We start from the raw sequence: 24,312 nt of genomic DNA, 5'->3' as shown, positions 1-24,312 counted from the left end.
TCACTCTTTTCCGCTCCATTACAGTATGTTGTGTTTAAAACTTCACTTTAAAAAAAAAAAAAAAGGCAACTCTTCATCTACATTACCTTATCTGAGCCTGGAATTTACATAGCAAACTAATGCTAGCCAAATTATACGATACATTGATTTCCAAAGGACCAGGATTTTATCCAGAACATAGTTTAAAGCATGAGTATTCAGTGTAGTACATGACCAGTCCTAACAGGCAGTGACACTGTAAAGCTGATGAGCACAAAATAAGAGCTAAATTGATGGTCTCTTTTCTCCACAAATTAAATTATTTACATTACAGTTCAACCTAGCATGCCTACACTGCCACCATTCCAGATCCTAAAACTGTAGCCATAATGATTCCAAAAGTTATTCTTTTCTGCAAATAAGTGTCCTGATTATCAGCTATAGTTATGCTGCTCCTCAAGGCAAAGTTTTAAACATAAGAGCAAAGAAAGGGAATAAAAGTAATCTTGCCTCCTGAAGAGTTAAAATAAACACAGTGTATAAATAAACCATTAAAACTAGTTTCAGAAGGCATATCGTAAGAAAAATGTCTTTGTAGTATCATTGCTTAGGTTGGAAAAGACCTTTAAGTCCAATCATTAACCTAGCACAGCCAAGTCCACCAATAAACCATGTCCCCGAGTGCCACATTTACATGTCTTTTAAATACCTCCAGTGACGGAGTTTCCACCCCTTCTCTGGGCAGGTCGTTCCAGTGTTTGATCACCCTTTCTGGGAACAAATTTTTCCAAATATCCAACCTAAACCTCCCTTGACACAGCTTGAAGCCATTTCCTCTTGTTCTGCTTATTACTGGGGAGAAGAGACCGATCCCCACCAGTCACAATTTCCTTTCAGGCAGTTGTAGACAGAGGCAAGATCTCTCCTGAGCCTCTTTTCCTCCAGGCTAAACAATCCCAGCTCCCTCAGCTGCTCCTCATAAGACTTGTGCTCTAGATCCTGGACCAGCTTCATTACCCTTCTTTAGAAACATAATCTTTGACAGATAATGGGTACTTAACCGCAGTGCTCAGACTCCAAATTTCAAACAGTCCAGACATATATTTCCTCAGCAAAGGCACTAATGTTCCTATTTCAAAAACAGCCTATGCTTCAGCTGGTCTTCTACACTGCATACGAGGTTTTGTGTGTTGCATATGCTCTGCATACTTGCTGTTACACTGAATTTCCTCTATTACCTTGTAAAGAGCATGTAGAGTTCTAAAACAAAAGCATTCTGTAAGTACATGTTAATCTTAATTATTTATGAATATATGCATACCTCCTCAAACCACATCTGGAAGAATTCAATGAAATCTTCCATAGGAGAGAAACTGCAATTTCTGCTAAATGCCATAAAACACATAGACATATCTTTCCTTTGGGATAGATCACAAGTTTCTGATCTATCCTGTCTCCTAAATTTCCAAAAATTACTATATGCACTACTCAAATATTTAATAATGCAATTAATTCTCAAAATAGCTGACTATTATTTCTAAAACATCTTACAGCATGAAATCCTGCATAGTCCCTAAACTCATGTAGTTAACTGTGCCTAGGGGAGATTCTTAGCTTGTAATGCAGTAATGAGTAATTGTTTCGTATTTCCTTTGAAGTACACATTTGCTGCTACACTGTTTTACTAAACACATCTCATCAGCAAATCCAGAAAATTCTTTTAGCTAAAGGGATAATTATAAAGCTGTCTACATAACAAGCTATCCTCTTTGAAGCTCTAAATCAGAATCCAAGGCTGTATTTCTGTAACAAGTATTTCTTTTTATTTTTATTGATCTTTTTACCCTTAACAACACCTTTATCTCATGAATCCTTTTGTCCAGTCACAGTGCCTGATAGCAGTTGCTAAATTATTTTTAACTAGCTATCTCAAATATAACTATTATTTCCATATTGTTAGGTGCAGATAAAGATTACAGTTTCAAAAATATCCTTTTACTGTTCAGAAAACTAAATGACTAATTTGTACGAAGCTATTCAACAAGTTGGAAGTCTTATCTTCCATAAAATAACTCCATTGTTAAATTAAAGAGATTGCAATTTTAAACCAAGAATATAAACAAGTATGAAATACTTCATTATTTAAAAAAAAAAAAAATCAAAACATACAAGAGGGAATTAGCAGGGAATAAGCCACCAATTGAACAAGCTTAAAAATACTATATTTGCAATGAACGCATTCTTTTTTACCCCCAAGTAACTATAAAAGTCTATTTGCCTAAAGGGGAAAAAACCTAAATAACAGAACTTTCTGACTCAGTGTAGAATTTTTACCCAGTGCAATAACCTCACTAGTTAAATCAGTTTATGCTGTCACTGAAAACACATCAAGGATGAATAGAGTAAGGCAAACTCCAGAAGTATACTGAAAGAAAACCCTGAATGACACCATAATTTTTTTTTCTTCCTTTAGGAGGAATGCAAAGCAATGAATTTTGGAGAACGCTGCTCAAGAAACTAAAAAATTGAGGTACAAAATAAAATTAGATTAAAAAATAAATTGAACTAAATATACAAAATACTAATAATGCTAATAGAGCATATTTCCAGGTTTACATCTCCCCAGTTTCTTGAGTCAGTAACTAGGAGATTAATTTTAACACTATTAGGTTTAAATCTAATCTCTTCATTTGTCATAACTTCACTCTATATTTTTTATTTATACTTTTCCTTGGCTCATGCTGTTCACCTAAACCTTGATTAAAATGAATTAGAAACATCTATACTAAAATTATTGGGATTTGAGATTTTGGGTTGGTTTGATTGATTGGCTTGGGTTCTGATTCAGGGTTTTTTTGTTTGTTGTTTTTTGAGTATTGAACCTGGGAAATACACACTTTTCTTTCAGAGCAGTATAGGAGTACCCAGAGTATTATTCAGGTCCAATTAGCTGACATGGGAGTTATTTATCTTTTTCGTGAAAATCATCATTAAGCCTTGGTTATATCAGGATAAAAGAACTGAGTAAATTCTTTTTAATTTTGGATTTTTATGTTTCATACAGCTCTTCCAACTAAAATTGCTACAGTTTCAGTGCCTTTATTTACCCTCTTAAACTCTTCCAAACTTCATAATGGAAAAAAGTAGACTTTCCAAATGTGTTCGCTTAACCAAATTGATTTAACATGATTCAAAAGCCTTTACTAAAAATAAGCCTAAGGGATCTGTTGATTAACAGGCTCTTTCACCTGGTTGCAGGCAGCCATTTGATTTGGCCTTCCTACATTTGTGCAATTCCTTACAGGGCTTTAGGGTTTTTAAACATATTGATTAATGCGTCTGAAAATACACCATTGTCATCCATCTATACCCACTGCTTGACCTTACATTTTCTTACCAATTCTTTGTATTGCCCTGGGATTCAACAAAACTTCTGAGGATATTAAACCAACATAACCATAAAGCTAAGAAAGTGAACATTTAGGTGAATTAGGTTTTACAGCACAGTCATAAGATTTGAACATTGAGAGATTGCTAACTGGAAGCTTTCTTACAATCAGGGAAAAAAGAGAACAAACAAAGAATATAATATATAAATGTGTCCCCCAAGTCGTTAGGTGTGCAAATATGGAGAGCTAATTAGGGAAAAATATTTTACAAATCCAACATTATTCTCTCTTTTATTTCCATTCTCAAATACCAAAGGAGTTATAATTTCAGGATTTTTACTGTATCCCTTAAAATGGCTAGTTTCAAAATTAATTTCTTAGACAGCTCTGTGAATGAAGTCATTTGTGTATTCCTTCAATTGAAGACAATGTACGAAGAAGGTATTAGCATTTTTCCTCATGATCTTTGCATCTTCTCTACAGTTATATATTTAAAGAAAATACCATTGGATCTATTCTCATTATCAAAGGAAGTTTAAACACCAGCTTTATAATCTTCAAAACTTTATTCATAAAATTTAATCTCCCTTTTTTTGAACCAGATGAAAATCCTATACACAAAAATGAACCATAAATCCATTCTGTGTATGCAAAAAATATATGCATTTTTAACTACATTATTTAATATCACTCTAAACTCATACTTTTCTTCAACTACCATTTACTGAGAAAATATTATGTTTTGTGGTGGAGAATACCTATGCTTGAAAAGCAGACTATGTCCAGAAAAGGAAGGATAAACTTTAAAAAAAAAAGAAAACAGTGAAAAACCGAAGAAGATAATTAAGAATTGAAAGTACACAACTAAATTATACCCCATTCTGCCAGGCAGAGTACAAAACATATCAGATGTAAACTATGATTTTTCTGAGAAAAACGCTTAAATATTAACCTTTGAGATAACGTTCAACAAGTACCATAGTGCTTCTCTGCACCTGCCATATAAAACTACTAAAATGAACATTAAAGAATAGAATTAATAGTCAGAATAGAAAAAAAAAAATGTACACTCTTTTCTACGTAAGAGGAAAGCAGATAGCTAAATTGGATGATAGGCAAAAGCAATTAGTAAGGAAAACTTTATGTTAATGAAGCAGCAGAGCTTGTTAGGTCATCTTAATTATGCATGCTAAATTCTGACTTGAGGCAAAGAAAACTGTGAAGATTAATAGTTGTAGAGTAAAAGAAGTCTAAGCTCATAACACTTTTTTCATGCTCTACTTTGCTTGGTCTGAATCATGGTTGGTATATATAAACTTAAAAGTATGCTCAGAGTTTTTTTCCTCTTTCTGTTTGCTACTTGTACAGACTCAAAACCAATAAGTGAAGTATGTCAAGGTAAACTTTCTTTAAAATAGTACATGCCCCCTCTGTTTTCCAGAATATTTCCCTGTTTATACAGTACAGATGACAATATTGTTAGCATTTAACAAAAATATTCAGTCATTATAGTTAAGTAGGTTTTTTTTCCATCTTGCAGGAAAATTTAAAATTCAATTTTTACTCCAGGCTAAAATAAGCATGAACCCTTCCAAATCTAAAGTAAGAAAAAATAATCTTAAGTTACATAAATTAAATATTATTATTTTGTTCTAGTTTGTTTGAGTTTTTTACTAACTTACATTATAAGTTCATTTTTCAAGAAGAAATCATATTCTGTTTGAAAAAATAATGTGGCTTTATTAACACCAAGTCATTTTGTTCAAGTGGTTGCTAAGTAGCAAACACTTCCACATTTCAGAATTCAGTATAAACTTGGTGGAAAATAAAAATTAATATATTATATATCAGAGAATCCTTTAAAGATCCTCAGTCTAGTTAGAAGTTGTTCAGTAACAGGATAACACAAGGGGTAAAAGCTAACAATCTACCCTGTCCAGAGTCTAACTTTATAACAGTGCATTTTGGACTGCTAACAAGTGAAATAAGGTGGTGAGAAACAGGGAACTGCATGACTGAATCAACATTAACAGTTATATTTTGACAGATTTGAGACATTTTGGATTTTATTTGGAAATATGTAAGCCAAATTTTAAAAAACTCACTTTTATGAATAGCCGAATTAAATCAGGAAGTGCAGGATCAAATGAGAATTAATTACAAAGTTTATTCTAGTCTGAAATAAAGAAACAGATTTGGATTTAAAATGCAAAAAGTGTATTCTTTATTTCATTGGGATTTTTTTCACCCAACAGTAACAAGAAGAAACAAGAAGACAATGAGAAATAGAGAAATGTTAGATACAGCTAATTCTACTAGCAAGAAAGATAAAGTATTGCAATAGTTTGATCTTTGACCCTCTTTTCTTCTGTTATTTTCTAAAGACATGGCTTATTACTTGTGGCAAAACTATAATTAACAAATTCCAGTATTTTATTATAAGAAAAAATAAGCGTGACATATGCCAGTTCCATGTGATGTTTATTTTTAAACACACTACGTTTTCTTTCCATCTGTTTAGTAAGAGCATGGTGATACAAATACAATATTCAAAATAAATACAAGACTGCTGAGAATGCTCACACAAGTGTGTGACAGATAAAAAGACACAAATGTGCTTGAATAGCAACACATTTAGATTAACATTTCTATGTTATGAGCGTAAGTACCATTTTGATTACCCTTGGACCTAAAGAAATATGACAGACCCATCAAAAGCATGAATCAGATCTATTAGTATTTGAATCACAATAGAAAAACCTCTTCAGTAAAAGTAGACCAGTGAGACTTCTTCAGGACTTCTATATATAATATAAAAGTATATTCACATTTTGTCTTTAATAGAAATTAGTTTAAACTTTTATAGAAATCATATCTGTTTGATTCTTATAAACATTTAAAGAAGCACACCTTTTATCCCAAGAGGACCGCGTAAAGAAAGTGTGTATAGTCTGATATAACATGGCTAATGATTTCCAACATTTCCACAGGTTTTCTGGAGTCATAGAAAGAATAAAGTCAATTGTACTGTAGCTACTCTCGCAAATCATAAAATGCATTTAGTTTCTTAGGTATACAAATAAGTAAACATTTATTAATAGAATTATTCAGTATGGAAACATTTATTATATAGTTTAATTTTGTTTTCTCCAAAGACCATGTAAAGAATCTTAAGAAATTGTAAAAGGAGAGTGAAATATAATGGAAAATATGGTTTTCATTACTCTTCCTCTCAGGTATGCTAAACCACCGCCCTTTCCAGAGCTGTGCTGAGAAATAGACTAGAAGCAAAGGAAAAACTATTATAATTGTACTCAATAGGATTCCCACTTGAAAGCTTAACTTGGAACATTCTAAAGAGGTGAGACGAAATTTTGTGCCCACTCTTCATTGTATTGAGATACCAAAGGTAAGATAATTCTGAGGAAAATTATTAGTTAGAGGTTATACAACCTACAGAAAACACTTTGAAACAATAATTATGACTGGGAACTCTGTGAATCATAAATAAGGAAAAGCAGTGCCAGAGTTATATTGATAGTTCTAACTGTTATAATGGCTAAATTGGTATGGTGAAAAAGCCCAGGGTAGAAAAACCTAGCACAAACACCACCAGAGCTTGAAAACTTTGCAAACCGTAACTGCCTGGTTTTACACCATTTGAAAGCAGTGAGTCTTTACCAAGGTCTAAATACATTATCCACGCCCCAGGTTTTTATTTGGCACAACCTGATTAAATGGCATTTAGCTATGTTGTTCAAGTTGAATGCACTCCCATTAAGCAGATTTTTTTCCCATTAAGCTGTAGCCATTATCAACCAGCAAAAATTAAAAAAAAAAATCCAGTTCATCCCATATCAGAGTATTCCAAAAAAGCAATATCTGTGAAGAATCTTTCATTCCCAAGTACATTTTAGGCTTTAAATACACATGAACATCAGTGACATGAAAGTCAAATTTTACACGCTTAACAACTTCACTGATCCTAAGTCAATAAAATGGCTTATTTTATTCTCAGTACAGACAGAACACTGTGCAGTGATGTCATGAAGTGAATTTCTTTTACACCTTCCAAAAGGACATGCTGTGAATGTTTTTTCTGTATCTAAGTGCCAGATTATAAAAGTTCTGTAAGCACTTGCCAAGATTATTAGCCCTTTAAATATCCTTTAAACATTATCTGCATCCCTCAACTATTTAAAACCCAGGTAATCAAAGCATATTTAACTGCTTAATCAACATAAAGAATCCCCATAAAATATTCATCACAGTCTATATGAATACTTGGTTCCACTTAGAGCACAGAGGGCTTTAAAGAGTCCAGAAAAGAAACCACTGTGTTTTTGATGCACTTTTTTATATTTTTCTATCCTGAGACAAAGTAATGTCATAAAGTATTATTCTTACAGAGTCATGTACTAGCAATTATGGGTTTCTGCCTTGCATCAGAAGCTTTTCTGAGAGAAACGCTTTCTTTACAGTACCACAGAAGATGAAAAACCTGCAACAGGCCCACAGAACTCTATTCCAATATTTATTATTCCATTATTTTTTTGACCATGGCCCTATATTCTCACAAAGTAACTATCACTACTTATTTGGTAAATATCAATTGCATCTTTGATCAATGTATAAAATATACGAACATAATGAATGAGAAGCGTTGCAAATTTTAAATTCAAAAAGATAAAAATAAAGGAATGAAAATATTACTGTAAACAAGGAAGCATGAAACAATGACTTACAATAATAAGCAGCTGTTTTATATAAACCAGATGGACACTTCACACAATTTTCAGATTTTTGGGGGTTCATTTGCTTATTTGAAATTATTTAGAGAAATGAACAATGTAACTTTTAAAGTACTGTATGATAGAATCTGTAAAATGCAGTACAACAGAACCAGTAAATAAATTAAATTTAAAATGTTTACAATTATCACATGTAAGATATTATATACAAAAGTATGTAGAAGAAAAAAGTATTTTTCTCTAAAAATGATAACTTTCTAAAAAACATTAAATTAACTTCATAAAATATTGATTGTAATTTGGTAACTAATGTCTATATAATCTTTAAACCTTATCAGTAGAAAAAAATTGTTCAAAACATGAACTATGTCACGTGGCTTAATTAGCACAATCTGGACAACTGATAGATAATGAAAATATAAATCTTCAAGAAACAAAATTTGCTTTTTTTCAAATGGAACGTGAAAAGCCTCAACAACACCCCTCCCCCCTCAAAAAAACAAGCAAAACCAAAACAAAACCCAACAACCTAAATTGCTAAGTGGTCAAAGTGGTACTTTCAATGAATTTGAAGACTAAAGAGGTTCCAATGTAGGATATGTTTTAAAATAGACCCCTTCCAGATTTAATTCTAACTAATGAGCATAAACTCACCAAAAACCTAGTAATGAAACTTTATTTTCAGGAATGTAATTGTGATTTTTATAAACAGAAGTGAGGTTAAAGAATAATGGCAATGGAAGGAAAAAATAAACAACCAGATTAATTACCTCTCTGAGGTCACAGAAAGTGGAAAAGATAGTAAGAAGGTGTTATTTAAAATATTCATAAAATATTTAAAAACAAGATTTATATAGAAATTTAAAAGTACACATTATTAATGAATGAATCTTAAATTAATAAGACACACAAGACAGAGAAAGAGACAGATGTCATCAGCTTGACTTTTATCAGGATTTGATATGATCCCTAGCAATATTTTCACCAGCAAAGTAGGGAAATGTGGACTAGGTGAATTAGACATTTAGAATATGGCACTATAATTTGGAAAAAAATATATAGTATGTGTAATTTTGAAAAAAAAAGTAATATAGGCGTGTTCAATCTGCAAAATATTAACAGAAACACCACTGTAACTCTCTGCCTTATGTTAACAATACTATTTGGTTACATGCCTCTAAACACTTGTAGTAACAAACAAAAAGTCAAAAATTTTTTTAGCTTCCCAAACATATCCTAAAAAAAGGAACAAAACACTGGTATTCATACCGTCATAAATCCATCCAGCAAACCTGAGTCAGGTTTCGGGGGTGCTTGCAATCGCTCCATAGACCACTTTTCAATGATAGATGACACCTGGGTGTTTTCCGTGTTTAGAATTCTGAATCCAGTCATATTAACACCACTGTACCGATAGGGTTCCACATCCAGGGCAAACAGATCCTGAAAAAATTACCATTGTATAAATTCTTTAATACATTAAAACTCCTATTTCAATTGTTGTACCATCTCCCCACACAAGAGCATGGACATTTTCAGTCCTACATATGCTGGGAAGTATGTTCTGTTTATTTGGGGTCTGTGGACAAGAAACTTGGCTGACCTTATAGTAGAAACCTCTCTGAGGGCCCTCACAGAGGAAGAACAGTCTTTCAGGAAGCGTTAAATCTAGCTACAGAATTGTATCCACTACTAGTTAGGCCAAAATGCTATAGTAAGCTTAAAAATTATTATTGATTGCTAAATATTTTTATTAATCACTACTTCTTGGATTTACCAGAAGTCAGCATCAAACCATAAAATAAACAGAATGAGAGCTTCCTTGCACTTTCAGTCCCTGTGAAACTTGAACATGTTAATCTTAGGAGGATAAATTGGTGGCAGGGGAAAAAGGGGGAGAGGGTGAGCAGGAAAAAGGGGAAGTGTACACAGCTTTAAATTTAACCAAAAGCATTTTTCACTGCCACCCATTGAACTTCAAACATGGGCATATCTTTTCCTAGGAATTTATCTTTACAAGAATAACCTTTGCCAATTAACATGTTTTCAATACATATATATGTGTGTATGTGTGTGTACAGTTAGCCCTCCAAAACACAAATTAATAAAAAGAAAAAGAAAAAAAAATCACATTTTAGCTCAAGCAACTAAACTCAATATTATCCTAATCCTTTGACAAAATCCTTAGAGACAATGTAGAAACAGTAGTTGACTTTAGGAAACTCGGGTCTAAGATCAAGTTTTGAACGTGGGGGGGGGGGAAAAGATATAATTAAGGTTATACATAAGATATTACTGCCCTATGACATAATTTTAGTTTTGTTGAACATAGTAATTCTTCCCATAATTTATACTTAGTCATTTATCTCATTTTTAATGTGACTTTTGCTGTCAGTTTAGTATATTATAAATTTACATAAAATGGTAGTGTTAGGTATAACATTTGCCTGAATCTGTTTTGTTTACTGGCTAGACTAGAAGAAGATTAAATATTGTGCTATAAAAAAATCAGATTATAATTCATTATTCACTGTTAACATCACTCAGACCACAAAAATATCAATCAGTTATCAATCACTACACATTTTTAATTATAGCTAATAATTATGATATAATTTCCCATACATAATACCAAAGATATACAGGTGTCAAAATTCATTTAAAAATAACCGAATTTGTATTCTCTTTGTAAAGAAATAACACACTTTATTTCAAAGGAAAAGTTGAACACAACTAGACCTATGTTACATTTTCCTCTTTAAAAAATTCTCAGTTTTTACCGTGCAAGAGGTCAGAACCTTGGATGTAATTATTTAATCCAAACACATTCTGGTTTATACTAGAATATAATAAATATACACAACAATATTATGCATATACTACAAATGCACACAGGTCAGTGTATTAATGAGCTACTGCATTAGACCCTGAATCAATCATGAGGAGATTACACAGAAGACTTGTAAACACTGTGACTGGAAAATTTATTTGACAGGATTTTCACCATGTCAGGTAAGAAGCAATTAATATATCAAAACAGCTAAATTGCAATGCAAGTTCCAGAGCTACATTGCAAAATCAAAATCTATTGCATCTTTGTGCACAGTAAATTATCCCTTGATAGTTCCAAGTCAATATGATCCTCTAATCTCCTTCAAAAATCTGATGTTCTAATAAGGAACTAAAAGTGACAGAAAATCCTGATTTTTAAATATAGCTTTAAGAATAAAAATTCAGTACCAATGGGCAGCATACTACTCAAAGAAACAACTATCCTCAATAGCAAAATAAGAATTTAAAAAATAAAAAATTCCTTGAAACATCTATAACCCATTTTTCTGGAGGAAAATCTATTCAGTGAGGGAAATTCTACTGCATGTAATTCTAAATCTATAAGTGATAGAATAACTTACCCTTCTAAAATAAGAGAGGTATTTGTACAGGGTGTGTCTTTGAACTTCACAAATTATTTTGCTTTTTCTAGCTACTTCATGTTAATACTTTCCATGAACTTGGTTTCTCTGATTCTGAGGTGAACTTCCTATTCTACCACAAAGGATTCATTTTCATGGGAATTTAAACATATGTGTGACTTTAAACATGGGTCATTTCAAGCATGGTTTTGCCAAGGCACATCTGTCTCATGCTTGTCTTGTATTTTAAGAAACTTAAATAACTGCAATCTAATTAGACAAAACGACCTCTCAAAACAGAGAAATATTTCCTAGAGTACTATTTTACCAATTTTTAAACTGTTTCTTAGGCTGTGGTGAGCAGCAAAAACGGTCTTCACATACGTTTGCTATGTTTGGATGAGCATTCTCATTTTCAAATGTTCGTTTAGTGCAAATGATAGATCCAAGAATTATCAAATTCCTTCTAAATTACATTTGCACTGGACACCAAAGAATATTGCATAATTCATGTGCCTAAAAAACTCATGTGGATTGTTAAATAAAATGGTGTTAAGATTCATACCAAATTATTCATGAATCATATGACAGAGAAAAGCTATCTTGCAAAATATGTTGGATTAAAAATAAGGAATATATGAGTAAATTTAAAAACTATCTTAATATTCAGATACAAATAGCCAAAAGATAAAAAGGACAAAATGCATAATAGAAACAATGAATTATGAATTATGTACTTAACTCTCCTTCACTGCAGTTAAAAACTGCAGTACTACAGAGTCAGTTGGTTTTTCAGGTCTAGCAGTTTCCAAGGCACACTGTTGAACAATAATTAAGCCATCCTGATGAGTTTTCACCGAAAGTAAGAAAACTTAACAGAGAAAACATCTTGTACTCACACCCCATTCCAGAGAGACCTTTTACACGTTGTTAAGTAATATAATTAGGAAAGTAACATCTTTGTTAGATGTCATCAGTATGTTTTTATAAGTCACTTACCAGTGTGGTAAAGATATAGTGATAGTATTCTGTCATCATTCCCATAGCTAAAGCCTTGGAAAAATAAACAAAAGATTAATTTTTCTGAGGTCACATAATACATTTTTATCACACTTACAAGGCAAATGAAAAGTTGCAAAAGAACACTACTGGGGTCAGACCATAAGACTGGAATTATACTAAAATTAGGTCAAGCAAATAATTTCCTAGAAGTTAGAGAAGATTACTGACTATTAAAGGAATTTATGAAGCAGATCTTCTGATAGAAAGAATATTGTTAGACTGTTTAGTCCAGTAAATGTGAAAGAGGCTTGTATTTTTACATACTAATGGATACATTGTTACCACAAAAAATTCGAGTTGACAATATTTTCATTCCTTATTGAACTCTTCCTTTAAAATGAATAACCTCATAGGAATTTCCTTTTTCTATTTTGATGAACAATACTATGCATGTAAAAGAAGGACTCAAGCTTATATTATACATGTATACATTTTTTCAACCATAGAAGAAACTTCTCTTGAGTCAAATTTTGAACAGCCAGATACATACTACTTAAATAAAAATGAAGAGCAAATATTAATAATATTATGCTATAAATTCAGATGTCTATCAAGTGCCTTCAATATTAAATAGCATTTGATCAACTGCACATTTTAAATGTTCATACTTTTCTCTTAAATGCATAAGAACAAATATTTGTAGCTAAAATTTTAAAGCAATAAATTCTGTCTCATCATTCTTATTACTAAGGGTATTTTCGTGTGGAAAGCTTGTATCAGTAATCTGCACAAAAGTTACCTTTGATCAGTATGATTTATTCAAACATTTTAGTATCTACAGTGGTTTTTACCTAATTTTAGTACTATAAAAAAGCTACAGGAGTAAGCATTATATTCTTCCTTTCCAGTAATTATTGGAATTTTTTCCCAAGTCCCTACCAGATGCATCTCCTTAAAGACACTGAAGGTCACAATTATACAATTCTGACAACGTCAGAATTTGTATACAGAAGAATTATCAGTTTTGGGGTTTTTGGGAGCCTGTTTATTTGTGGCAATGTCCAAAAACTGATAAACTGAATAGTCTGTATGTTCTTTTCCAAAGAAAAAATCTAAAATTAATCCAAATATTGGCTGCAGATCAGATTTTATAACATTTTAAACAAGATTATGACAAAAACCACACCACTTTTCCAAAGAATGCCTACACTTTTGTATTTAAAATTCCACAACAGTATTAGATCTAGGATATAGTGTTCCAATAGCAACTTAAGTTCTCTTAAACAACAGAAAACCGCACTCCCATATGAAATATTAGCACTTCATTAGGAATTCTACAACTACAAACACTGTTAGCTTTTTTAAGAACAATTTTTGGTTTGTTTTTAAATAAAACCAAAGTATCTTCCTCTATATATGTAACACATTTGCGGTCACGTATATTGTAACTGCTTATATATAGTCAGGTCTTTCATACTCCAAAGAATCCCCACACAACATCATACCCGTGTTCCTTACTCTGCTGTGTAATGATGTTGCCTCTTTTACAGGTCTTCCTTCCTTCTCATTTCTCACTTTTCTAAAGACCTCACTTCTTTTTCCTCTTCAAACACTGTCATTTCTCTGTTCTCATTACTGCAGTGCTTTCCTAACCTTTTAAATCATGTCTGCTTTCCCTGGTTGCCTGGTGATGTGGTTACCGCTGAGGTTTGCCTTAATTCAATTATGCTTGTCTAGCTGATGGGATTTTTTTTTCCTTTTCATCATGTATTTTTGGCCACTTAACAGTAGTTGCCATTTCACTGACCTCTCAAGGTACTTTTTCTTTATGTTCAACTTGTATTCTCTTCCACCAACTTCATTGTTAATTTTTCCAATCATCCTTCCAAGAAGAAACCCCAAATTCAACCCTCCATTCCCACAAAAAAAACCCCAATCAATTAATATTTCAGAAATTAATATTTTTTCTACAATTACTTATAAACACTATATTTGGAATATTATCACTAAATAATAAATACGGTTTTAGCATACCTTGTGTCAATTTTGAGAGCAAGAGCTCACATTCAGCTCCAGAACTACAAGTTTTAGACATATTTAAAATACTGCAGTATTTGAGTTGAATGGAAAAGTATAAATCTACAGAATCTATATAAAGATCTAAACACTCCTAAAGAATTGTTCCTGTATCTTCCTTCTGTAATTTTTAGGATGACCAGAGTAGTTTGATAAAACAGTCTACAATTTGATTTAAAGAAGCTGAGTGCTTACTCTTGGGTCCTAGGACATGATTAAAGATACAATGCTTGTAATTTTTTTCCCATTTCCCTCTAGTCATATGTTTTTCACAATATAGTATACTGTGAAAGAGAAGTTTCCTTTCACCTAAAAACTGCTAGGTACAGTGTAAGTAATGGATCTTGATGGAGTTATTGTTAATATTAATTGTAACTTAATACTGCCATCAACACATTTTCCATTTGTATTTTTTAGGTTTTAAAATAATAAAATGTACATTTAATGATTTGAGATAAACAGTTAGAATAACTAGGCTGGCCCATGCTTGGCAAAAAGTAAAAACCCCAGCAGAGCTTTAAAATTATTAGGAATTTATAGAAGTTTTTCAATTAATGAACAATAAAAGAAAGAAATTGTAGTACAAGTATATGCTTGCTTGCACTTTTAATTGTACCTGCAATAATATCCATAAGTACCTTTAATGAGACTCACATTTCCAACTCTTAAATACATTTTGTTTTCAATTTAAACCATAAAGTTTGCTAGCAAACATAATCTAAATGTGAATTAAAGTCACTAAAAGCTAGAAATGTAGAATCCTGTTTTAGTTTAGGTATTCTTCCTATCCTCCTTATTGTAAGTCATAGTTCAATTAAAAAACTGGAAGATGGTCTCTGAGCACAAGAAATTCCCTATCTTTGGAGACAGCTCATTAAAATAAAGATACACAAAGTCTTGCCTTCTATGCATACTTCAGGGTTACAGTAAGCTCTTTTATGAGACAAATCCTTTGTATACTGCTACATTGCCAGCTTCTCTAGGAAAACCTCACTGGAATCTGCTTCTGCAATACAAAGCTAGTTAAGTATTTGGAATTCTGCTGTATTTCACCTATTCATCTTATTCATATTTATATTTACTGCTGTCCTCTCAGTGGAAGACACTAATGTGACCTGTTGGTAAGATACAATTCAGATATCTGATTAAGAATAGGCATCTTGGAGACTTCAAATAAAAATAAATAAATAAATAAATAAAGTTTTGTTATATAAAATAACAATAAGCAAGCATTTAAAACCCTGCTTAAAACATCAATTATTCAACGTACAAGTTCTTCATAGTTGAAAGACTGATATACCTTTCCCTCTGAACATGAACTGATTCATCTCTTTCTTTATAAAAGCATAATTAAAGAACCTACCATTTGCATCATCAGTAAAATTACCTCTGAAATCTTTGGCTGATTTTCAATTAGGCCTCAGTAAAATTCACATAAAATTCCCCTGCTTGTTAAATGCCATTAGGTCTGGATAGTACTTTTATTTATTAGGGATGAAAAAGATTAAGTCCTCTAAAGCAAAATGAGGATTACCTGTTTCAAGATGCCTGCTGCCATTTCATGGCTGCAGTCAAAGATTACATGGAATTCTTTGCCTCTTTTCATCTCCTTTAGCAAAGGCTTTGCATCTTTCGTGTCAGCTGGTAACTGACGGATTTTTAGTCTTAGGTTGTATCGTGATGGAGCCTTGATGAGCTCTTGTAATCGAATAAGACCTTAAAGAAAACAGGAGTCAAGAGAAAATTATCAAAACAAGAACCTGAACTTCGAGTAGCAGAACAAATTTAAGCATTCAAAGTTTCCTGAATTTTTCTCCCTTGTCAGTATGTTGCAACAGATATGTAAAAATGTTATTAAAAATAAAAATAAAATACCTGCACTCCCAATACTTTATCACAAGTCTCTTTTTCTTAAGTATTAACAGACAGTATGCAAACTCAGTTAGGATTACTGTAAGACAGATAAATCTTCCTCTAGCATTATCACGCAACTATGACATTCCTCTTCAAAGAAAGTATGTAATTATTCTAATTCAATTAAAGCAATATTCCAGAGTAATAGTTTGTAATCAGCCTAGCCAGTCTGCCAGCTCCCAACTAATCCATCAGGTTTCCATACAAAGTTGTGAATCATTTCAGCTCTGTAGAACATTCTCACATAATACTGTTCTCATATTTCTATACTGAACCACTTTTCAAGAACATCAAGAGACAAAAGCAGCTTTATTCTACTGCACAGGTTTTGGAATCAAAACCAGTCCAGAACAAAACTTACTATGTTTTTGGAAGTGACTTTGAAATTAATTCAATTGTATAAGACACTAGAGTGATTCTTAGTGTTCAAGTTTTCTGTACAAACACTGAGTATTTTTAATATATCAAGGGTTAAAAAAAAATCTGATTGTTCTTTCTTGGTTGCAAACTGTTGTTTCAAAGTGTTGTTTACTTAAGAGGACAAAGTCCCTAATATGTATGTTTTGTTCATATTTTCAGGTGTTACACTAATCACCTTTGTTACACCTTTGGAGACAGGATGGACAGTAAAGTTGTCAAGGAACTTTAAGGTGAGGCGGAAAGAAGAGGAAAAGGGATGGTGCTTTTCTCTGAAGGAAGTCTAAGTTACAAAATTTTACCAAATAACTGTAGGAAACTACACATTGACAGGTCCTTTGATCTATCACCATTTCTTGCAACAATAAAACACAGTTTTGGTCTTTTACCATAGGTCCAAGATTTGTTACACACTGGAAAGAAGTGTTTTATGGTCTATAGGAGCTTTTGAAGTAAATGTCTTTCAATACCCTTATGAATTAAACACCTACTTCATGGCCGACAAAAAATCCTGCAGCAGTTGAAAATCAAGAATTCCAAAAGTTCCCACTTTTGTTCTGTTCCAGAGCATTACCCAAGGAGATGATCTCCTCGAGATCCGAACTGGACTGTTCAAGAATTGTAAAAAGAAAGTTGTAATCTTCATAAATCTTGTCAATATTGGGCTACATCAGAGAAAGAAAAAATCCCACCAAAACTTGAAATAGAGGATTTACAGTTGTAGAAACTAATACGAGAGCAACTAAAAACAAGGAGAGTACTATGATAAGCATAGTGTCTGCCTGCTAGTTTACCTGTGTATCTGAGAGAGATGCAATGACCAATAAACACAGGACCACATTGTGAAGGCAGTACAAAAGGTAGGAAAATAACAGAGAAGCCAGAGTGTGAAAACATGTGGAAGAAAACCTGTGAATGCACAGCTCTTTAGTTCACTCTTTGGGCTACAGTGCTGGGGTAGCACAGATGTGAATGCAAGCAAATGAAGTATTTATGCCTTCAATAACTATCAGGACATACATAGTAACTCGTGAGATTTCTGAAAACGTATTTTATGATAAATTAGATCTGAGACATGAACAAATTCCAGATGTTTCAAAGTTAATTTTTTTTCCCATCCTTATCAATGTGAAATAAAAAGCAACCTTAAACTTTTCACATGTAGTATTGTTGTTTGTAGCTTCTACGTGTAGAAGAATATTTAATTTTAGAAATAGTTACAGTTACATATACTTTCATTTTTAAGATTTTAACATATATATTTCATCAAAATTTCAGCCACCAGCATTTATAAAGTACAGATGGATTATGGCAGATCACAAAACACATTCCAGTCTACTTCAGTAGTCCACCTGGTCTCCCACTATAAGGAATAAATCCTTTACTACAGTTTCCAGCTTGTTAAGTTCTGAACAGAATGATTTTGGAAAACAAAAACACTCCCCTCACTTGCAAGGGAGTGAGGACACGCCACTCTGTGGAGGGTGCATGGTGTGGGGTGCTATCTTGAAGGTGCGTCACAGGTGGCAAGTACCACTGCCACAGTCACACTATAACTCCTTGCTGCAGAGAAACACCTTGCAGAACGAAATAAGTCAGAGCTGATCACACCTTTCTCTCACAGTTGTATTTCTTTGGTTAATTACTGAGAAGCAGCATTTCTTAATTCAGGCATTAGTGGGAACTGAGAGCAAGTAAATGCTGGTCACTGGATCACACTTCACAAGCTGGCTCTTTCAAATGCAAATCAAAGGCTGGAAGTTTCCTTCCACGTTAAATCTACCATTTGGGGATGCAGTATGTTTTATAACATATGTGAAGAATAGTTTAGTTTTACTAGAAAATAAACCCCACCATATTAATTTCCTGAGGAAAAATAACATAATTCATGGGGGGGGGGGGGGGGGGGAGAACACAAAATCAAATAAAAACCAGAAAACAAACAAAATCAAAAACCCACCATACACAAACAAAACCAAACATCATTCTCTTTATGTTTTCCTCTCTGTTATGCCTGGATGAAAGCACTGTTGGTTCCAGCCAGTGCTGAGTCAACCTAAAGAGCAGGACAAAACCTCCTGAGCACCAAAGGGAGATAGCCCTGCTCAAAAGCACTGAAGGAAGACACAAGCCACCGCTGAGGACGGAGACACCCTCTTTGAGCTAGGGAGCTCCTTCCCACAGCACAGCTCAACTGAGGGGGAGGCAGATGAGGCCATGGTGCCTCACATCAGGGCAGGCACACCCTGAGGGGCTGTGGCCTGAAACGACCGAAAAAGCAAATATGCAAAAGGCAACAGAAACCATTACACCAAGCGACCTGAGCCTATTGCATCCTCAGTCACCTCCCAGGGAAAACGTGAATGGACTGCGTGTAATGTGTAGTGAAAATACAAGATATTTCCTGTCTTCCTAAGGAGGAAAATATCTATGTGATTGCATCCTTCTTTCTCACTAACTAAATGAGTGATTGGAAGCTTGTGTTTACAAGCAGAAACCCCTGACTCTAGATTGTTCTGTCCACAGTGTTTTCCAACTGTTTTGAGCAGTTTAATTTTCTGCCCTTCTTTTCTAGACTAAGTATTGAACAGTGGGTCATTATTTGAAACCAAATTAAAAATTAAACCCTGAAAAGTTATAACATAAAAGAATAAGATCCTACATGTAAACTGCAGCACCTGGGACCGTTTGAGGACAGTAACTGCTTTCCAACTCTTCATTGTCACTGATCTTCTCTTCCCCTGAACTCCCTGGTTTCTACAGGGGTAGGTGCAATGGCCAAAAAAAGTTCCAAGGGATCAAAACATTCCACAGTTGAGAAGTAATCAAGCAATCCACATGTGATATGAATAAATTCTGCCACTAACCTTATAATAGCAATCTGCATTTGGAGTTTGATTTCTCATGGCTATAAGACATCATATGTTGAAGGCTTTTTACAGTAAAACTAGTGCCTTGTAGTAACAAAAAAATGAGCTCTACCTTATTTTCTCTCTTTAACATACAGTCTTCATCAGATGAAGTCAGACAAATTCATTGTTTGTTTTCATTTTTAGATGTTATCAAAATTTGTTCTGTCCGTATTTTTACTTTCTCTTAATACTGTTATGGCTCACTTGGATGACTGAAATTCCTAAGACTCAGGGAAGACTGCTTCTTCCTACTGCATCCAGTTTATTTGTGGGACTCCATTTCTATCCTTCTATAAACTGTACATATTGTTAAGGGTCAGGGTAGTTTTAGGCCAAACATATATTATCACACATTAACTAAATTTTTTGAGGCACTGTTAGTCCCAAAGTAAGTTTCATTGATGTTTGTCGTCTAACATCAGAGTAAATGGAAAAGCTGATTATACAGGATCAAAGCAACAAGCTGCCATGTACTGAGAAATAAAAGTTTCTGAATCAGCAAGGGACAGTTTCAAAAGGACATGTATATACCTCATCGGAAGAAAAGGTACCAGAACCTCCAACGAAGGGAGGAACATAACTCAAGAAATACAAGGACAAAGAAGCTAAGGATAAAAACAAATCCTGTCTTCACCATGATTTTGAACAGATATTTGTCTATAATATTTTTAAAATAACTGATTATATGTAATGAATATATAATGAATATATAAATGAATTGCAGCCCTCAGATGAAAAGCTGACCTCTTATTTTATTGGGATTTACAGGATCCCACTCTAATGCAAAAAAAAAAATCAAAAGAAAACCAAAGAAAAAAACAAAAACCCAAAAACAATACAACCATTTGTGTGCAAAAGCTCCTAAAAAAATCTATTTTACAACAGGAATAGATGCATTTTGGGAATGTACTTCCTGTAGTTTCTTTCACCAGAGACACCTTTTTCCTGTCCCTTTAAACTCTCAATTCCTTCTTTTAGCAGCCACTGTGATAGAGCCTTACCTCTGAATGGCTGGGAAGAACGTGGTGTGAGTAACTCTTTCAGAAGCTGCCATCAATTCATCTTTAAGGAGAATCCTGAAGGAGCAGTTTGTGAGCTATCCAGCTGGCATCTTCCTCCAAAGAGATCAATCACATTATCTCCTTGACATGTTCAACTTCAACCAGTCCAGGAAGCAAGAGCCCCAAGTTTGTTTTAAAACCTGTGTCTCCAGCTCAGCAGTCTTGCTGGCCATTGCTATGCCACCTGGCCTGCTCATCAAACTATTTATCATTTCCATTAATGCTGCCTTTGTGCTGCACAGGAAGAATGCAAGCAAATGTACTTTGCAATAGGCTGAACACATGAACCTTTTTCTGTACAAAAACACTAATGCTCTTTTAAAGGCTACTCTTATCTTCAAAACATAAAAATTTCAAAAATATTAATGTACCTCTTTGTAGAGCTATCAGAACAGTTTCTCTGTTTTTAGGAAGTTGTTTCCTCTCACACCTCTGTATAGTCTTCTGCTTCCCTGACAGCCCTTTGCCAAGTTTTTCTGGTTATGTCTTAGAAAAATCTCATTGTGTATTGGGCTTTGAAAGGGGTATGGGTAGAAGGGAGGAGAATGCCACTTTATTGGGCATTGATAGAATGCTTCACATCAACTGGGACAGTTCATTGCTATGTTTCTCAGATATTGAACATCCTGAACAGATTACTTATGAAATCTAAAGATTAGTTTTAGCAACCTCACCTAAGAAAATCCACCTCTAGTGAAGGGATTAAAAAGAAACTGCACTTGATAGCAGGGGTTCTTGAATAGTGGGCTGTTCTGTGTTCTTTGTGCTATTATATCCAGTATAGCAACACCATTAAGAAACACATCGAGAAAATAGAGGTGAAGAGGAAAGACAGATTGAAGGACTTTTCATATTTATTTGTATTAGGTTTTTTTACTATAGTAATATAATTTCACTCAATGTGTTTGTCAGCTATATTTAAACCCATTTAAATACCGTAGCAATGGTATAAAGTGTCTTTAATGGAAAAAGATTTGAAATATGTAATCCAGAAAAAAATGGTCTTCATACTGTAAACATGTTTAATACAGCTTCTTATTAGTAGCTTTAGAGCCCAACATTTTAGCAGGATCTTTCAGTCTCATAGTTAAAACATTAGAGAGCAATCAGAATACTATGTGTGTATACACATATATATTTTACAAATATTAATGCATTAGAATTTGATGTCATTTGAAACCTGCAATATTTAAAATGGACTATGATTAGCTGTGGTGACATGAAGAAGATATCTAATATTATTTTAACTTATTTTTCTGCTATTCTTGATTTCTACTAGGGAAATGATAGTACTGTATCAGTAAAGAGAAGGAAAAGTATCTGGTAACTGACACTTGACATGCACTTCCACAAAATGATGCTGATATAACCAGTGGTGTACTTAAGGGGGACTTAGAGCACAGCACTACTAATATCTGAGAAAAATGCTCTTCTCTAAAACAAAAGAAACCCAGAACTATATTTTTAATTAGATATGTGTGTGCATGTATGTATATCTTTTTGAAATGCAAACCTCATTAATGTGAGAGATCTAAAAGTCTCTAGACTAAGCCAAAAAAAATTAAAAAAACAAAAATCTCCCACCAAACCTCCTCCTTTCTTTTAGTAAAAAAAAAAAAAAATAATAATTTTGAAAGAATTATTTAGTACAGGAAAGCAGAAGTGTTTCAAATTATATTCGTAACTAATATTGAAGAACAGGTTACATATATATATATATAATTATATAGAAGAGATCAGGCTTAGGGTTAAAAGAAAAAACAAGAAAACCATGTCCACAGACAGTCAAGTTTTCTATTCTGATACTGTGCAGATCACTTATTTTTTCTGTGTCAGGTCTTAGCATCTAAATGTTAAATCCATTTTACTGCTGTATCAGCAAAACCAGCTGTAACTGAAGAGTAAGGTAATAATCAGTTTTATTGTTTACCTTAAATGTGCTAAGCGAGCTCATCAGAGCACCGGTGCAAACATCTTTTATACTTAGATGCAAGTAGCCAATCCCAATTCATCTTATTTCCAGTAACAATTCTTTCCTAATAATGGCTTTGAAGCACTGCAGCAAAAAATCCCCTCTACCCCATCCCACACAGTTTCATGAGAGAGAATCAATGTGTTGCTGAAGACCTTCATTTCATGGAACAGTTTTGATCACCACACCAAACAACATAAAGAAAACTTTTTTCATACCAGCTGAGTACTTATCAGCTACAGCATACAGCAGCTAGGAAAGACAAACAAACAAAACCAAACAAAAACGAACCAAACAAACTAAACAAATGAAAAAACCCCAACAGAATCCTGTCCATCCTTCCCTCACCTTTGCACTTAAAGCATGAAAATGTAAGAAAAAATAAAATAATTGAAAATGTTGAAAATTAAGAAAACATTATGCCTTATTAATATATTAGATTTGCCATGTTTTTCTAGTCTTCAGCTACATTTGACATTTACATATGCGGCTCCATTATAACATGTCTAATTTGAAATGTTGGTGTTCTTTGAACATTTTTCATAAAATTTTCTAATTAATTCAGTATGATGATGGTGAGAGTAATGAGAATTAGCAGTCCTGGGCATTTCAAAGAATTCTCATAATCATATGAAATATGATCTCTCAAGTGGCTGACAAGTATGAGCAGCGGAGTTTAATGAGGGTGAAGGGGGGCAAAAAGAGATATACTACAGTCAAAGAACAAAACAGATTTTGTCAAAGATGTCAGAATGAATGATAAAAGAAGCAGTAGAACAAGTTAGCAAGTCGTAGCCATACAATAGAAGTATTACTATCGTATCAAACTATGCAAAGCTAAAGAAATACTACCTACAAGAAATCAAAATGGACTTAGCTGAAAAAGAAACATAAACAAACATCCTAAACTGGAACTTACATTAGATTAGCACATATATCCTTGGAAAGAAAAGCAGTTAAATTTTTGCTAAAAAATTAATTGTAAGAGTGTAAGAGAGAAGAAAACTCTGTAACTGAAGATGAAATTAATTAAGACACTAATGTTTGAACTGAGAGCAATGCAGAACAATTCACAGAGGGGCTGACATTGCAAGTGTATTTCACAGTGTTCCTCCAACCAGAGGACAAAATATGTAATTAAAAAAAGGAGCAATAGTGTAGTTAAGTTTGGTGTAGTTAAGACTAGTTAAATCTGACCTTAAATTTATGCCCCATACAAGATGTGAAAATGATCATACAGAAAAGCTACCCACCTAGCCTTTCATAAGCAACCAGTAGTACGTTTCATAGAACCGGAATAAATGCTAGCTAAAAGTGCACAAGTCAAAACAGCATAAATATACAAAATCAAACACAGATATACTTTTCATCTAACTGATATCTAATATACATATAAATCCAGTTTGGAGAATCACTATCAATGTCA

General features: G+C 33.3%; 1 protein-coding gene across 5 annotated transcripts in view; it reads right to left on the bottom strand.

Moving 5' to 3' along the window:
- Nucleotides 1–24,312, bottom strand: part of GRIK2 (glutamate ionotropic receptor kainate type subunit 2) — a 370,969-nt gene that overhangs the window by 213,225 nt on the left and 133,432 nt on the right. For all 5 annotated transcript variants that reach the window (XM_027631774.1, XM_027631770.1, XM_027631786.1 and 2 more), the window contains 3 exons: nucleotides 16,145–16,326; nucleotides 12,532–12,585; nucleotides 9,389–9,562 (listed from right to left, as the gene is read on the bottom strand). In XM_027631774.1, the coding sequence (XP_027487575.1) occupies nucleotides 9,389–9,562; nucleotides 12,532–12,585; nucleotides 16,145–16,326 (410 nt within the window). The remainder of the gene's footprint in view (nucleotides 1–9,388; nucleotides 9,563–12,531; nucleotides 12,586–16,144; nucleotides 16,327–24,312) is intronic.

The sequence above is a fragment of the Corapipo altera genome, unplaced genomic scaffold (genome assembly GCF_003945725.1).
Source record: "Corapipo altera isolate COAL_440 unplaced genomic scaffold, ASM394572v1 2b, whole genome shotgun sequence".
In the NCBI taxonomy this organism is placed as follows: domain Eukaryota; kingdom Metazoa; phylum Chordata; class Aves; order Passeriformes; family Pipridae; genus Corapipo; species Corapipo altera.
The sequence above is the reverse complement of the archived record's forward strand: the minus strand, read 5'-3'. Positions and strand labels throughout refer to the sequence as shown.